Below are 18,591 nucleotides of genomic sequence, written 5' to 3' on the forward strand. Positions count from 1 at the left end.
CACGAAACTCGTGATCCGCTTGATTACTCAAACAGCACGAGATGTGCGTCGGCTAGGATTTCTCTGACTTGAGCTCCAGCTCGGCGACACCACGCGGCCGTGCCTAAGATAACCTTACTTTTCAGCTAACCCTTTTCAGGAACCTCGTGCACTGCTAACCATCCGCTCTGATGCGACGCCGAACTGGAACTGAAAACCGATTTCTTGTTTAAAAAAAAAGAATATATCGTTACACAAATTAGGAGCGCACCGAGTGTGACACATCGATATCGAATTCCAGTACTGCGCAAATACTTATCTTGACACCAGCAATAGATGGATGGATTCCGAGTATCTCGTAATTCCCTACTACAGGGATCATACTTCAATCGTAGAACTCTCCAAAGCAAACAAACATTGATTATTCGATATGCATGGATTCAAAAAGTATCGTAAACGAAAGGCGAACGAAAGCCAACAGTAATACATGAACGATTTTTTTTCTTTTTGTATATTAGTCTCAGTTGTACGTGAGCAAAATACATATGAAAATAGCCTACGCTGATCGTCGGTGTAACTAAGAAAATTTCGAGCGCACTTCCTGTTAAATGGAGCGAGAAAAATGATCGAATTTGCCCATCAATTTACTCAACAAACAATCTCATCCAAGAACCGTCGAAAGTGTGTCGAATAAACAAATATGCGTAGTACCAAAGAGATTGTAATTTACCACTAATGCAAGTTCCAAAAGGTTGCGATGTTTGCTGGTTATGTGGGTGCCCCCAGCATGCCCATCTGTTCTGGGCAACTGGTGTTGGTCGTATGGGTCCACAAACACGTACAGTGGTAGTGGTTGTCGATCCTAGCTTCGGGCAAAAGGACTGGCGCTGTCGATGACACAATTGTGCAGACGCGGTGCTATTCAAAGGTATAAATTAGGGGGATTTTCTCTATGTTAAGTCGAACTCTTCGGGCCTTTACTTTGCGATCACTAAAATTATAATCGATATCATCGTCAGCATCATCATCATCAATTGGTGTACTCCCACCAATCCTTTTCATAGCCTTCGTGAACGTGATCCAACAGCACTTTGCGACGTTTTTCACAGTACCTACAACAACATTGGGATTATACCATCAGAAAAGGATGAAATTAAATGAAGATAACAGCTGACGATCTTTTACCTATACTTGTCCTGCACTTTCTGCTTGATATCGGCCAGATTCTCCGACGTAATATCACGCTCCAAGTACTCGGACAGCTTTTCGGTTGCCGTTTCCAGATCTTTTTGATTATCTTCGAAAATCAGCGATTGGTTGTTCTTCTTAAGGTAGTAGGCAAACACGTAAGTGCACATGAGGGTCTGGCGACACTGACACAGAATATCGACTGCTTTCTTCAGAAATTGCACCTAGAATAGAAAAAAAATGCCAAAAGCCATGTCAAACAATCTGCTCCTCCTGGTCGTATTGATTCGTATGAAAGTGACTAAGTCTATTAGACGGTGATTACCTCAATCCAAGACATATTGTGTTGCTGCATTTCTTCCATCTTTTCCTTGACTGCCGCGTACAGTTTGTGTTCAAACTTCAGTGACTGCATGTGGTTGATGTACCGATTATAGTAATGTAGGTATCTGCAAAAACAAGGTGTAAGATTATGTATGCTTATGTAGTTAATTTTGTAATTTATGTATGTATTGTAATTTATTCAAGATAGATTCTAGGTCGGTGCAAAATTATTAGTATCGACGATAAGGAAATTCGAAGACCAGTATTTTTGAAGGATGCGATTGTACTGTGAATACGCAACTGTGAAGATGTGAAAGTATTTAATGTTTTATTGAAGCAAGTGTAACGAGCTTTACTAACACAGGGAAAAATAATTCCTGGGAATTTAATCAATAAGGTATTGCTTTTATTGTATATTATATAAAAGGATGTTTTGTATGTTAAACATGACGTGGGGCATTTAATTAATTAATTTCACGATGCCTTCGTAACAAAAAAGCTTTTAAACAATATAACACTAGAAAGCTTTATCCTACATTAAAACTCGTAAATACCACACAAAATATATTTTCCATAATTCAGTTGAAAATGAGTAAATATGTTTTATCAGAACGGTATTTTGTTCATGTGGGAAATATTATTAGGTGTATTCGAAGTATTCATTAATGATACTTAAGTATGATTATCGTAAGAATGGCTCTTTAAATAAACACGGGTAGTACAACAATATTAAGGGCACGGTAAACGAAACGTAATCGCTGGCCTCTCGTGTATTGTCGATATTCGGGCCAAGCGTCATCTATGCTTTGTTTATGTTTTGTAATTTGCTAAAAGTTTCAGTTTTTTAAGCTAACAGCTATTATTTTGTTGTGTATAGTTGAAAATACAAAAACTACACTAAATAACCACAGAATTTCGATAAATATACGATTAAAGCGCGATAGAATGAACGTTGCTTTTTTATGCATGTCCACCTGATTCTATCGGTGGTTTAACTTGGAACTCAAACAAACACGGAAAATAGAATAAGGCATGCACGCCCACGAGGGGTTGGGACACAATCCTAATAGAATGTATTTGAATTCCAGGACCAAGCTCATCGTGCGAAACTAGTCAATCTAAAGTAAGTAAAGCCTCATGATTTTACTTTGTTTTTCAACTACCCAACTATACCCAAAGTCACTTTTGTGTGACTGACTTATTACAATCATATGAATTAATCATAACACATCAAATACACATTTTCCATTTTTACTAACCTGGCTAATGTTGAACGCAATTTTTCCTGAGCGTCACGAGCCGCACGTGCTTCATCTTCGTCGTACCGGTTGCAGTTGTACCAGGATGATCCATGAGGCTCCCAAGATCCCAGACAAACCCAGCAAAAGTCATGCTTACAATTTTGATTTTTGCAAACCTTAAAAAAAACAAAAGAACATGAAACAAATCCCTCTTGCATCTTCGCGCAAAAGTAATAGTAAAGTAAACTATGGTCTGTTTGTCTTACCATGTGATTACAACCGCCATCCTTCTCGATCGTCACGTTACACTTCGGACACTCCTTCGTGTTGGCTGCAATCCAGTTGGATGTTTCAGAATCATCATCACACTTTTTGATCCATTTCTTCAGTAATCGACACTGAACTGGGTCGTGCCAATTTTCGCCACATTCAAAGCAGAACACATGGTTGCACTTGCAGATGACCGGTCGGGGGTCGACGTATTGTACCTTAATCGCGTAAGTACAATCGGCCGACGGACACCAGCGTAACAACCGGTTGCACTACATGAAATAGAGTCAGCAGAAATTAGTAAACATCATTCATATGATTCGACGTTGATATCAGCCGTGAAGGGTAGGTCGATCCACTTACCTCCACAAAACTATTGGTGATAAGGTGCTGATACTTAAGTCGCACTCGTGAATCTTGCACCAAGCGCATCACCGTTACGTCATCCACCAGAATATCACATCCATGCGCCGCACATGCTATCGACTGGCCGAGCCCCTCTTCCACAATCTTTGTCGTCAGGTACTCTTGCCAGCATTGCGTGCAGAAACGGTGCCCGCATTCCAGGCCAGTCATCATCTATGGTCACAATGAATGTAAACATTACTAAAGCGAACCGAAATCTTGGACCAAATATTATTTTCAAATGCAAAATAAATTAAGCCTGTTGCCATCATCATTTTTACAAAGCTCATTAATAGCTTAATGATTCTATAAAACGCAACTATTCCAAATACAAATGTGTTTGGTTTTGCTCGAACCTCAAATATTTAAAAAAAACATAAGCAATAAGGAGAAGAGAGATCGTATTTAAAAGGTTAGTTAAATGATACTTCAATAAATTAATCTTTCATCGATCTAAGTTTATCAATGATTAACAAAAAGTTTTCTGATATTTCCAATGGCCTTGAGAGGCTTCGCTAAAGATTCCGCTTCAATACCCGAATAGAAAGATGCAAAGGGATGCAGGGAGATGTTTACGTTTAATACACCTGGTTCGAGGACGTGTGACCAGATGTAAACGTTGTTGTCTGAGTTCAACCATTCGATGCATGTGCCCGGAATACATTGGCAATGCAATGATCATTTTAAATTTAACTCGCTGAGCGAAACCAGTACACATCCCGATCTTCGTGCACATTTAAAATAGGTGATCAACGAACGAGCAACAACGACGACGCGGATCTCGCCTCTAGAGGAGAAAGATTCACTTTCGAAGGGCAATGAATGTGTCCGTCTGCCTGTGCACGGTTTTGGCACAGCTAATGTAATTGTAATCAAAGTGTGTTCGGTAAAACAAAGAAACGTGCACTTACGCTTGGAGGAAACGTTGAGTAGCATATTTCACAATCCTCTGTTCTGGATTTTTTGATCTGAAACAGAAATGAGAAAAGAAAAACGATAATACAGAAGCATATTCCACACTCGATTTATTCCAAAAAAAAGAGAGCACATACCTTTGGCTTGAATGCTAAGCTTGGCTTCCGGAAAGGATTGATAACATGTGCATCCTTGAAGAGCTTGTCCTGGTCACCATCATAAAACCGTTCCATTAGCTTTTCCTTGTCCCATTTGAAATGGTTCAGTAGTATGCGGGTAATGGTAGCGGGGATCTGTGAAATATAATTAAGTACATATAGGATAACTTCGAATTTTGAGAAAAATTTAACAAATGAAAATTGATTTTTTTTTTCAAAATACAATCATCTTGAAAATTGGGATCTCAATAAAAATAAAATAAATTTAAATCTAAATTAGGCAATATGCTGGAGATTTTTTAATACCCTATTACAATTCAGTTAAATCGATCGATTGTAGGAATAGAAATTTGGTCAAAGAAAATTTTGACAGCTGCATTATACGCTCATTTTGAATTAGTTTGACCATCAGTGTAAATGGTTGTCGTTAGTAATAATGCGTGTGCGTCAGTAACTCTTTAAGTTATTAGTTAATTACATTGTACCACTGGGTGGTAGCAAAACCGACAAATCAATGTTATTGTTATCCAGTTACGTGTTACATATTAGAAATTGCATTATGTATCAGCCGTTGTATGAGCTAACATTGGAATAAATTTGTTTTTAATTTTTCAACTATATGAACAGTTATTACAATTCAAACTATCATCACTATTATAACTGAAAACTGGGCGATTAATGATTAACGTTTGAGAACCACTGGTAGACGCAAGCATTCACACACATAGATACGTATTCCAGCCAGTGTGTGGAAAAAACGCAAAAAGCTTGAAACCCCATAGACTGCGCTTTGGCTCGTAAGGGTGTTTTAAAGAACCTCTGTATGGATTTGAATGAGCCAGTTTGCTGCACCAATGCACAAAAAAATCACTCAAATCCGGAGGCCCTTTTTTGAGGATATAGTGCAGAATGACCCAGATACATTTGTGAACGAGAATTGACAGTTCGTAAACTCAAAACAAAGAGACCACACACCACCGCACGCTGCCAGCTGGAGCTGCAGGGTGGAATGGATCTACTGAATACTAGGGGCAGCAAGCGGAGGAGGAGGAGGAATAGGAGGAAGAAAATGTGTCACCACAAGCGCAAGGCAGATGAGTGTGTACACCATAGCGGGGCCATTTTCCCCACTTTGAAAACGACCTCGAATTTTCTACTTCGACCCACCTTAACCCAGGTTAACGAGGCTAGCGTTGGTAAGGGAAACTAAAGGTTTTCCATGCCCTCCATTTGCCTACTGCAAACACTCGCGCAGTTTCTGGGTAATATCTCTAGTGATTCTGGGCACTACAGGATGATGCATGAAAGCAACTCTCGACGCACTTCAGTGAAGGTATTAATCGGGGAGCTTCTAGGAGAAGGGAAACACACACTCTTGTCTTACCTCTACGACCGTGTTTACGTCCTTGATACAGTCGACCATATGCTGTACGATTTCGTCGGTGGTGAGCACGTCGTAGGGGTACTCGTCGGTTTCTTGGCCACGGTCCCGTGGATTATTTACGTCCACGTCCATGGCAAAATCATCGTCCCCGCTGGACACATTGCCCGAATCGTGCTCCTCGAAGCTTTCGTCATCGGAATCCATCCTAGCTTCCGGGAGACGGGAGTGGGGAGGTCGATATGAAACGGGGAAGTACGATGAGGCCTTCAGAAACGCGCAATGTCTGCTGGGTTGCGTGTCGTTGCTGTTGTTTTGTAGTGATCTGTTTACGCAGCAGCAAAGGAACAACAATCAGCCTAACCTGATCTGTTGCGAAGGTGACGACTTCGACGACGTTCGTTGCTCTTCACTCCCCGATTGACACTGCCGTTTCACAAAACACACTCCTCGGACTACGCTATGAACTTGCGGAAGCAGTTACAACGTATTTAGCGACGGCTAACCACGAATCGCGAACTCTTTCTCCACGCCACTAGAGCACCTTTTAAAGCACTGAGATTTTATTTTAAACTCACTTGAAATTCAATGTCTAGCACGACCACTAAAAGCTGTGAACTGTTTTGGTTTTCTTTTGTTTATGCGTCGAAGAACATCGTTGACCAATCGCTACAAGATGTAAGTGGAATATCAGCATCCAAATAGCACTGCAAACAGAAATAACCCAAATTTTGACTATTGACGGAGTAGATGCACGTCGTGCGATCTATCTGCTGCAAAGCCAGAAAAAACGTATTGAGTACGCCCAAGGTATGTTTAGGTCAGGTCTCCTAAACCACGAAATTTTGATGGCTGTCGTCGTGACAGGCTATGACAGCGTAGACGTTACTAAAGCGAAACTTCATTGGGTCAAAACAACTTAGAAAAACAAATTAAGTATCAAAAATCGTATATTAATTAAACATCAGCGGAACGAGAAGTTTATAATCAATTCAGGAAAATATTTGCAGCATCAAAAACATTCTAGAATTTGGTTTTGGAATGGACAAAACTGAAACCACAATTACACACTAAATTGGTCTAACCAACCATCCAATTAATGATGATTTAACAAAATGTATGCATCGTTCGAATGTATCACTACCAAACCATACCAGTTTTATCACTACACGCCCAATTCACTGCACTGCCGTGTCCAAAACCTACACCACCCATCTCGAGGTGTTTCATTGTATTCAAGGGGTTCCATTGAATTTTTATTTTGATTGCCCCCGCGAACGACAAAATTTTTTGCACGAATTGTCGACTGCATTCGATGGATATATGTTTGGCTGGGCCAGCACTGATGGCCATCACAAAACCATTGTTTTCATTATGCATTTCTTTACAACACACCTGTTTTCAGTTCCTGACCCGACGAGTGCTAGGCAGGAATATTTTTTTCACACTACGCATTTGTCAGCCCGTCCATTTTGCATGTTGACCATTCTTCCGATGATGGTGGGCAAGTCCTGTGCCTCGGATTATCCCGTGTCGTTTTTGGTAGTCGTGTAGCGGAAAATTCAAGGAATGGATTTTCCCTTTACCTATTAAACTCCGAAATTGTCACTTACGTTATCCAACAAATGTTTACGTCTGTTTTGCTGCCTGATATCGATCGACCCTTTCCTGGACTTTTTTCTCCTCTAATCTCGAATCTAATCGATTCGGAATCGGAAGATCCGCGGATTTCGTCATAGTGACGAATTCGGAAGGATTGACTGTCAATTTGACAATTCAAACTGACACATCTGGCCTTGAAAATGGAGGGCTCGAACCGGTCGAAATACTCCTGGCGCCATCTGGTGGCCTCACTAGCGTCATCTGGTGAGTGCAGACACGTACTACTCCCATTCCCGGTTCAAAACCGGTTGGAAATGGGAAGCGCTGCTAGCGTCATCTGGTGGTCTATGCTAGCGCCCTCTGGTGAGTCCAAACTCTACTTCGAATCGGTAGGAAAATGGAACACCGCTAGCGTCCTCTGGTGAGCTTTGCTAGCGCCCTCTAGTGAGTCCCGATGCTACTGGCATTGATCAAGGTAGCTGCAAAAGATGTGTTGCTTTTGCATATGAGGTGCGTAGAGGCAAAGCTGTGGAAACTCAAAATTTTTCTCGAAATGTTTCCAAGATCGTCTGAAATGTTTCGATTTTCGTATTTTGTTTTTTCTTCCGTTTATTCCGAACGTTGTCCCCTCCGCATGGTTCACAGATAGACGATCTTTGTCATGAGTTTGAAGTTACTATACGAAATGCTTGGTGTCCCTCATCAGTAGATACGTGAGTAGAAAAATTGGTTTCAAGAATTTTCCAAACAATAAATCGTGATGGAGGACCCACTGATTGCTAAAGCAGGACTTTTTAATTCATTTATGCTATTTCCGTTGGTTATTTTTCCAAATGCTAAGTGAGGCTATCATTTTGGGACACCTCTGTTTTCAGTTTCTTGGTGCCAAAGAGATTGTTTTTTCGTTTTCTCCAACAATATTAATGTGTAAAATCCCAAATGAGGCCCACTACTCACCACATCGTCGGGGAGGGTATAAACTAAATATATAACTAAAATACAACAGCGAAATTTACTCGTTTACCTTAGACACAAATAAAGTACAGTAGACTCCCGATTATTTCTGATTATTTGTGAGGGATGCCACTGTATCAAAATTTGAAGAAATGTAATGTGCACAGTACACCCCACGTCTGTTAAGGGATAGTTAGGATAACGATCCTCTTCTTACCTAATAGGTTGAAAATAACAACTTTTCTCATAATATATGCCGAAATTGTAGTTAGCCTAGCTCGATATATAATTGGAGTTTTCTACAAAGAGCTTACAATTATTAAGCAATATGATAGAAGACATTTCATGTAACAACTATGCTGTAATGACGAGATCAACCCGCTGTACGCCGATTTCTCCGTACGGCAAATCAGAATCGTCTGGCTCCTGAGGGCTTGTCAAATGCTATATAGTGAAAATATGACGATTTGTGATGCCATGAATACCATATTACAATATGACATTTTTGTATACTTTTCACACTACTCATATGCTGCTTTAGCTATGGTGATTCAAAGCAGGGTATTGAAAAATTTAACTTGCATATATTTAACAACGTGACAACAAATAGCGGATCACATGTTTGTTCTTTGATTGCGTCGTAATACCGAGGACTCGAGATTCAATCCCACACCTGTGGCGTGGTGTTTCCTCGCGCTGCCACTGCGCCAGGAGTACCTCCCATATTGATGCATAAGAGAGCAAGAATTATAAATGCACGATTATACATTTCATATTTATTTTCACATTTATTTAACCATGCACAACACATGAAGCGTAAAGAAGTAAGTAATTGATATGCAATAGCTTCGCTCACAATTAGTGTACAAATTTAACTAAAAACTGCAAAATTTCGCTTATTTACAGAATTGATGAATTAAACCGCGAAGCGTGCTCCCTTGAATGAGAACGTGACGAGAAGGCAGGAAGTGCGGGAAGTGCGAACCTTTCCCCACGCGAATTGAATCCGGTTTAAACTTGAACACGACCCTGGCACCGACGGAACGTGCGACGGAAAGCGAGACTACAAAAAGGAGCCTCATCGGCTTGTTTACTCGGTCCGCGAAGTTAATCTCTATTTTTAAGCATATTCCTTTTCTGCTTACGTCGTTTCTTACACGTCCCAGATTTATTTTTATACGTCTAAGGTCGTCGCTTAGGGATTACATTTATATTCGCTAATAGTTACTTGTAAAGAGGAAAACAGAACATACTAAACAGTTTCAACAGAATGTAATCGAAGTTGAGGCAATCAACCTCACACGCCAAAACGGTTGATAAGGAATTTGATGGGTAACATTTTGTTATTTTTCCGTATTTGCGTTGCGGCTGGACGATTGAGTATACTCTACAGGGCCTGGGTCTGGATGAGTAATAGGGAATGCACAGCGCATCAGCATGGTACGACTATCAACTAACGTGTTACGCCATAAAACACGAGAGGTACGTCATTCCAGCAGTAGGTTTCCTCTTGTTTTGATTAATCATCACGTGGAAAAAGTTTCTTTTTTGTGTATTTTGTCGGCGTTTCTGTTATCCTATTGGTGGTTTCGAAACAGTAGTTGTTTTGAGTTATGTTGATCTTTCTATTCGTAATTTAAAACATCCGGTTTTTGACTCTTTTGGTACAAATGTATCGACATATGTACATGGAATTGGTTTTTTTTTTTTATTATAAATGAATTTTGAGCTAACAACCCAAGTAACATTTTAAGTTTTATCATGGTTCTAACGATGTTGTTCATGCTCATCATTAAGTCTTATCTGAAGAGTAAAATATCTTAAAGGTTGTGATAAAACCTTCATAAACCCGTTTCAAGTGTAAGAGGGCCCACTCTACAGAACGTTGTCAAAACCATCCCTTAAAACCTTTTCTAGACCAAAAATCACTGATTGGTTTTAAGAGAAGGTTTTAAGAAGGACTTAACAGCGTATTTACAGACTCTTCAAGTCTACTAAGATTTTAGACTTAATGAGCGGTTTTATAGCTATCCTCAAAAGGTTTTAAGGATGTCAAAATTATCAAAACTATTTTGCCTGCTGAGAAACCTCTATAAAACCAATTGGATTTGGTACACCCATGTTAAAACGTTGATAAAACTTGTAAAAGTCTAATAGGTCTTGGAAATGTTACTTGGGAACTAATGTCATTTATGCATTGATTTTTGCACTTTTTCTTTGTTTTTTTATTCATTGTTCTATTCAATTAACTTAATTGCAAATTCAATGTGTTATTGATATTCCTGTCGAACCTTTTCATTATTTTTTCCCTATCTCAACTATCAACTTCAAAATAAGCTCAAATAAATTTCATAAGTACACACAAATTTCTTTTCGTCTAATAAGGTCAGCTATTTGGTTGCACTTTTAAGGATAACTAGTATTTTAAATTTAAATAGGAAATCTAGATAATGTAAGCAACTTAAAGTCAATTTCTTAATGATGAATGCAGTAGATACAAAAAGTAAATGATTGACTGCTAATCCTAGCGATGTTTTGTCTACACAACCTAAATGGGCAAACTTGGCTGTTTAACAAATCACTATAAGGACCATATGAAATTAGCGGAAAATCAACAGCTTCAGAGTGATATTGCCTGAAATGTTTTAGTTGTAAATTGTTTATAACCCATTCTATTCATACTATCGGACATCTCGGGAGACTTGATCGCGAGCATGTGTAGTAAAAATCCCGAGGCATAGGTAAACTACGTATGTGGAATAGATGATGCATCTGCACAGTATTGTAAATTTTGTGTTTTGTTCGTTGAGACAAATGTATCATGTTATATTTTTTACGACAGTAGTTTAGTAGATAGACTCTTTATCAAATTTGGTTATTTTTTGTTCCAAAAGCCTTACTCAAAAACTTAAATGATTGTTGATTGGAAACAATTCCTATACACGCAATGTATTTCAATTCATTATGATGATCACCTGAACAACCAACAACGAATACTTTATTTGTTTAATAATTTTCTGACTTGATTAAAATAAAATCATTCCGGGTAAACATTAACCAGCTTTTACAGCTGTATAATGTTATCTAACGCCATAATACTCGGTTATTTGTCTTCCCTCAATGCACACTCGGCTGACCAGAAGTTCACACAGATCCTAAATATAATGAAGGTCGGTAAATTGTACTGCTATATAAAAAAAAACAATGACTGTATGGAATTCAATTTCAATATACATTCATGTAAAATCTGGGAAAATTCTCCTGCATCTTGTCCTGCATGCAAATGTTCAAATGTGCGTATCGTATAGCTGGTTTTGTGCTTCAATATTGGGTTCTTTATGAAAACTCTTTTGTATTTGTATTTTTTGAGTTGTAATTTTCTTCAATAGTGATTTTACAAAAATTTAACGAAAAGCAAATAATGTATTGACTTTACCTAAAGCCTTTCACAAGTAAAAACATGACTGTCGCTTTCTTCAACTAAGAAGAGTGAAAGAGATGCCTAGTAAGCGATGATCGAGAAAGACAAAATTAAGGAATGGATAGAAGAAGGGAGGTAAAATTTGATAAGGGAATATTTTCCGGAATGCATCATCAGAAGCGGATTCTCTTTATATTTTACAATCGGTATTGGTAGGGAACAGTAAATGGTTGTAAATTCGAATTGGTTTGTCTGATAATGCTAAATGCAACTTTGAAATTCACATATGATCTAAACAAATCTTTAAAAATCCAATTATTTCATATAGATATTGTTTTGCACAATTTTGGGTCTATTAGGTGTTACCAGCATGCCCCTTTGGCACGTATTAGAAAATTTTCCCTTATCTCGACAAATAGGCCAACCGTACGACAGGGGAGGTGTGCTGTGCGTACCAGTGGCGTGGAGGAAAAACGTTCGACGAGAGGGAAACATCCAGCAATCGGTGGAAAATTGTACACGGGTGGAGGCGTTACTCCTGCTTCCCCGGGAAAGCTACACCTTCGATTTGTAGATCAAACGGGTCGTCGTGTACCAAACGGAAGTTGGACTGGGGGGTAATGAATGCCAGGCTGGTCTGGAGTGTTGGTAATATTTTGGAAACAGAGACCACCCAGGCAGAGCAAGAAGTATGGAGACGTGTGGGGTTTCAACATAGCGTTTATGTTTGAAGCCCGATATGCCTGCGAAGGGAACGGAAGTTAGAGGATGTGTTGGAAGAGCAGTAATGCGTGAGGCTGGGAAATTGCTAAAAGCGAAAGGGATAGAGCTAGCAAGCAAGACAAAAGAAGTGTGAGCGAGAGGGTGAGAATGTTGTTCGCAAAAGAAGTAGTCGCTGTTGCGATCGAATAGCGTATGAAAAGCGGGAGGCTGGATATAAAACGCCACCACCACCCTCGTCGCCCGGCACATTTCCCTACCAGTGTGCCGACCCGATCACCCACCCGGTCCTTGTCCGAAAATCCCTTCCCCACCCGGCCTCAATGTTAACCGCAGCCGACTTGGATGGGATTTCACGCGGTGTAGCTCCTGAAAAGACTATGCTGGCTGGCCTATGCAGAGCTTTTTCGTGAGGAAACCAGAGAGTATGTGAAGAATGACGAGGGAGAGAAAGTGAGTGTGAGTGATTGTGGAAGAAAGAGGAAAGCATGCTCGAATCGCTTTTAGATCTCCAAAACAGTTGGTGAATGGTGGACTATACACGAGGGCGGCCTTCGAGAGGGACGTACACTGACCGCCAAACAAACTCCAACCAAAAACCTCATCCAACCTGCAAGCGGTGGTCCCCCGATGACGATGATGGCGACGGATTGCCGATGCTAGACGACGGCGCAAATTCCCATTCACGTGTTGACACACAGCTAAACACACGCTTTCTTGCTTTCTGTGCTGCAAATATGCTTCACGAAGCGTGCTGTGCAGCGGAGGTCGGATTGACGGAAAGGACAGGGAGAAACATTCGAAACCCAACAAACAACGCGCGCTAGAGGCCTCGATTCCGTGCGAGACTATTTCCAGCGAATCGAATGCTAAAGGCATTGCAACAACAGTACGCTCATCTGCACTATGGTAGACCCTTGATTGGTAGTTTCATTTAACGCACACTACTGTGATGCCATGGGCTATTGTTAATAATAATTCGAATATGATTTGAGTTAAACATGAAATTACGATCATAAGAAAACAAATTAAAAGCTTTGATGTCAGCGAATTCTAATCGCAACTATATTTCACATATATCATATATTTTATAAAATATCACATATTTTTGTAGTGCTCGCTGATCTAGGCTCTGAAATAGTTTCTAGTGCTTACATTTTTCGGAAAACCAAATTCTCTGCATTCCCTGATAAAAACTGAAAGTCACCATTAACAAATTTGCAATAAAGAAAGTCTTAAAGAGAATCATAAAAAACAACTGATGATTGAAATTGATGCTTTTCTTTGAGATGAGAGTGGTCGTCAAAAATCATGTTTTATATTTAAATAATATAACTACAGATTTGACTTTTAACTTTTTTAAATGCGCTGGTTGATTACGTCAACATAAAATATATTTTTAAGCCGGCTCAACAACTTACTTGGAAACAGATGCATGGTTGGAAGAGGTACAAAAAGTGAAAAGATTCTAAATTTTCGTATACGTATTTATCATAAATATCATTGAACATTTTTTTAAAGGAAAATTAAATAATATATAAATTAGAAAACATGCAGAATACGGGGTGGAATCTTTGAATCGTAAAAGGTATTTTGCGTCTTAACATATCATTCGCTCATTTTTTAAACCAAACATCGTTTCGAAGGTAAACATGATCGAGATGATAAGGTGCCAATGGTTTAAAAAAAAACTATCTTGGCGATGCTTTTGTTTGATATACGCAAGGTACAATCGTTTGAACCTGGCGTTAGGAAAACCCAGGTGAAGGGCATTGGCTCCAAGCGCGATGAAGCATGGGAGGGGGAGAATGCAGGGGGAAACTATTCGGACTTGGACACCTAGGGAAAACAAAAACCTCTGCGATACATCGGATGCATGTTCGGCAAAGAGTAAAGAGATAGAAAAGAAAAAAAAACAAAAACATTGTTTAAAATAGCGAAATGTGGTACTTGAAGTGGGAGGTCGGGCCGTTTCGTCTGAAGCGAATAAAAAATAGAAAGGAAGCACAGCGTCCGCGTTGCCTTTTTGAGGGCAACATCGCGCATATTATTGGGTGGTGTTTTGGGCCGCCGCGTAGCCGTCATGTTTCACTCTCGACGCATCCCACCAGCAAGATGCACAAAAACGATTCCCACACACAGTGACATGGTGAGGGAAATTTCAAGGAAAATTTCTGCGTCTCCCCGGTCCAGCAGGGTAGTTGGCCACACATTCACGTCACCAAACACAACCCGCTCCTCGCTGGGAACTTCTTCTTCCAGCCTCCCTCGTACACACACGCACACACACAATCGCTCTTGTTCATGATCCGCGATCATCCTCCATCCTACACTAGCTCAGACTCAAAACGCTGCCCACGCAAACCCGGTTGCATCTGTCCGTTTCATCCAGTACCTCGACTCTTCCTAACCCTGCCTCCATTACCGTCCAGTGTGTTTTGACTGCCATTGCGATAGATGGCGGGGTGGGCAAAAATTCAACGCACATACAATAACAAAAAAATAAACGAAATACATGAACGCTGCGCTTTCGCTATAGTAAGGGCTTAATGCACATAAGACTATGCAACACACAGCAACGGATGCACGCACAAGCGCAGAGTCACATGTGTGGGGTGGAAGCGTCAGGAGTTGAAACACACTTCAGGGAGTCGATTTTTGGTCCACCACAGCCCGACAACAGTGGCGGAAGAAGGATAGTTAAAGACCGAGACAGAGATATGAACAGTAGGAAAAGAGCTACTCTGGAACGGCGGGAAGGGGGGAAGGTTACCATGAACACAACACGTACAAGGAAAACATCTGCGATGATGGATGAGGAAGAAAAGGGGGTACCGCGGACAGAGGGTGGGCTGAAGTCGGAGTCGAAAACGGCGGAGATCATGCACCCACCGTAGAGGGGTCTGAGGAGAGGTGGTGGAGGAAGGGGAACGGCAGTGCGAAGGGAAATGCCAGCGGCAAAAGCAGCAACAACAACAACGGCAAAAGGAAAAAAACACACAAAAACGAAACAACAAAACGAGCAAACGAACACGAACCCAGGGTTTCGAGCGAAAAATCTAAACCTACTTCGACCGTCGCCGGTCGAAACCTGAAATGGTAGTCTCGCTGCTCGAGGTATCGGGAAATTCGCACCGCTTCCATCACACCCCATAATGCAGCAGCTACAGCAGCAGAAGCCCTGTGGTGCGCACACACACACACACACAGGCACACATAATACATACACCGTGCTCTCGCACGCGAGCTGCGTTGCTAGCTTTTTTTTCCTCATCTTTGGATTTCGGGCAGCTTGCGTCTACTTTGCGCCTGTTTCTCTTCTTGCTCTCTAGCGGAATAAGCCGAATAGCTCGCTCTTTTGGATCCGCGTTTGCAAGCAGAGCTGCGTGAGATTCACCGCGCCCGTCTACTCTCGCGTCCTCCACGTGTCGCGTACGGCAAGAGACAGAGTCGGCTAGTGTTGGAGCGAGAACGGACGCACCTCGCAGCAGAGCGACAGCGTCGTGCGAAGCTATTTGGCTACAGTAGTAGGCGACTCCACCACCAGCTGGTGCTGTTTGCCGGTAGTGTGTGATGAAATGGGAGAAGGAGAAGGGTGGGGCCATCATCGTGTAGCGATAGAAACGCCGGAGGACACACTTTTGGAGAACACGGGCCTGGGGGAAGACGAAGCGGTGCAGCATGGGTAGCTGCGTGTCGAGGTTGGAAGAAGAACAGTGAACGGTCACGGAGAACAGAAGAACGATGATGAAATGTCGTTGTTTTATAGCATCGCCAAATTATGATCATGTGCGATGTGTGGGGGGCTACGTCAAGGTTTGTTTTGGGTATGGGTATGGGAGCACCTCTTCCGACCCGACTCACCACCAAAACCACCACACAACATGCACCTCGTTGCCAAACATTGAGGTTTGAACGACGTTTAACTCCAAAAACAATTCTGCGAATCCGTTGCGCGCTCCGAGTTGGTGTGTGAGCTTTGTATCCGTATATGAAGGGCTCCCGGGGCTCTCTAAGGTCTATACGCGGAGCCACCGATAACCAACGCCAAATACTACAACAGTCGACTGTAGTAGATGGGCTCCGATGGTGGTTGTATAATAATAAAAGGGAACAAAGTTCCGTTCGATTTCATGCCGCTGAGGGCGTTGAAGGGTATCCGTTGTGCTGTATGCTAGTGTGGGTGCGTGTGAAATAATGTTTTACCCTGGGTAGTGTGTAGTGTGCACGGAGTAGTCGAGGGCCATGTGGGAACGCGAATGTGGGCGGGTGACTCCATGCACGACCCTGTGTTCAGTAGTTCTACCCACTTTCCACACAAGCTCCTGATTGAATCCACCCAACATTATTTTAAAGGTTCGAAATCTCGAAGTATCCTAGAGGACCTTCCGAGAAACCATGTTGAAAACGCCAAGTCTCATCCTTCTCGAGTTCGAATTACAGTATTTTCATGGTTGTTTCAGTTTAGCCACAGCATATACCCATTTTTGCTATGAAATTTGACCGAATACCTTGAAGTTTGGCTTTTCACTAAAGTGTTAGCCTATAGTAACTATAATCGTAAGAGAAAACGTTGCTAGAGAGCAGGTTTCGTTGTAAGTTGTCTTAAAATATAAATACGGGTGTTATCAAAATTATTTAACGAACAAAGCTAAAAAAAACTACAAAATTATCTAAAAAATGAAAATTTACAAACATGTGCCACTGGCGGCAACACACTTCCGAAGTAACATCCACAAAAACTCTACCTCATTTAAATTACCAATTACTGAATATGTCAATGTCTATGCAAATAATAACCTCAAAAATTAACCAGTTCTTTAAAAAGTCAATGATTAATCGAGTTTGGTAGTTTCCATAATGGAACGTTTTCTCATGTGGCGTGACCTAGGCAAGAAAGTTTCGACAAACTTCTTCTTCTTCTAAGCGTCTTCGGCCATGCCACAAATGTGATATACTAATAAACAATTAAGGGTTTACTAGACTTTTTTACCTTTGTGCAGGTCCGGTCCCAGTTGGGATTCGAACCCACGCCGTAGAAGTGATGAGCTCCTGCGTTCATGGGCTGATTTTCTAATCCTTTGATTTTTGAGTTGAAGGCTGGATAATGACGTCCATTTAACTACCTCAATACGGAATACAAAAAAGGGACATTTTGGTACTAGGGGGATTGCTTTAAAGCAGCAAGTAATTGCATTTGGTTCATTTTGAACAAAAACAATCCACTTAGGCAGGTAAATAACATTTGTTTGACAGCTTTACAGATAAAATACACTAACACTCAGGTAGATTTGTCGGATTGCAAAACGTCCCATTTTGAAAGTTGACAACATTACCTCCTAGACGTATATTTTAGTTTTTGGCATTTAAGTTTGATTTTTTGGCCTAGTATCGTTGCTAGAATTGGAAATACACATATTTACTAGAGACTATCGATTTCAAGTTCATTTCAGTTTTCGCAAACTTCAAATTCTGTAAATTTTCTAACTACTTTCGTTTTAGATCAATACGTGTTAGCATAAGTACCATACAGAAGATTTCCTCTCTTTGAACGTTTTTCTTTACTAAATATGAAGCAATGTAAAAATCTATAAAGCCCATTAGTATTATACAAAACTCAGAAACACACAAAAAAGTTTATTTGTTTGGCTTTATTTTACAACATTATATTATTAAATCATTTTTTGTTTTAAACCAACAGCCCAGCTTTCATGTTATTATGTCATGAAGTTACTGACTTTTTTTTATAGATGGATTGAAACTGACAGCATTGCAGCTGTTACAATTTTATGTGTTTCATAGAGAGTGATACTAGCGAAATGGTAGTACAATGAAACATCACCCGTAAATAGTGGGTTCGATTCCCAAATTTGCCCAAATTCTCGAAGTGTCGTTTCCATAAATTTCGCTACATTTAGATTTGCTATTGGAATGACACCTGTTTTCTGTTTGGAACTTGTTTAGAAGTACATTGTATATCCTGATTGGTAAATGTGTTACAGGTTCTTTCACATTTGCGAACACGTCTCAACG

At 40.6% G+C, this 18,591-nt stretch overlaps 1 protein-coding gene across 2 annotated transcripts; it reads right to left on the bottom strand.

Moving 5' to 3' along the window:
- Nucleotides 1–207: 207 nt before the first annotated feature.
- On the bottom strand, nt 208–6,630 carry LOC131289594 (E3 ubiquitin-protein ligase ariadne-1). 2 transcript variants are annotated; one of them, XM_058318884.1, is made up of 9 exons: nt 5,865–6,289; nt 4,460–4,615; nt 4,319–4,375; nt 3,366–3,581; nt 2,999–3,274; nt 2,751–2,908; nt 1,493–1,616; nt 1,165–1,391; nt 208–1,091 (listed from the first exon to the last, which is right to left on the bottom strand). In XM_058318884.1, the coding sequence occupies exons 1-9, from the start codon at nt 6,066–6,068 to the stop codon at nt 1,010–1,012; spliced, it is 1,500 nt and encodes a 499-aa protein (XP_058174867.1). In that variant the 5' UTR covers nt 6,069–6,289; the 3' UTR covers nt 208–1,009. The 2 variants fall into 2 exon arrangements, with proteins under 2 accessions (XP_058174867.1, XP_058174868.1); XM_058318885.1 differs by lacking the exon at nt 5,865–6,289 and adding an exon at nt 6,440–6,630 and having other exon boundaries at nt 209–1,091.
- Between the last annotated feature and the right edge of the window lie 11,961 nt (nt 6,631–18,591).

This window comes from Anopheles ziemanni, chromosome 3 (assembly GCF_943734765.1).
Source record: "Anopheles ziemanni chromosome 3, idAnoZiCoDA_A2_x.2, whole genome shotgun sequence".
In the NCBI taxonomy this organism is placed as follows: Eukaryota; Metazoa; Arthropoda; class Insecta; order Diptera; family Culicidae; genus Anopheles; species Anopheles ziemanni.

Bases quoted from the DNA above. Each gene is read 5' to 3' on its own strand.
- LOC131289594 (XM_058318884.1), bottom strand. From the start codon at position 6,068: ATGGATTCCGATGACGAAAGCTTCGAGGAGCACGATTCGGGCAATGTG. The intron at 3,275-3,365 runs GTAAGTGGATCG...TATTTCATGTAG, and splicing joins TCACCAATAGTTTTGTGGAG to TGCAACCGGTTGTTACGCTG. The intron at 1,092-1,164 runs GTAAAAGATCGT...ATGTTGTTGTAG, and splicing joins AAAGTGCAGGACAAGTATAG to GTACTGTGAAAAACGTCGCA.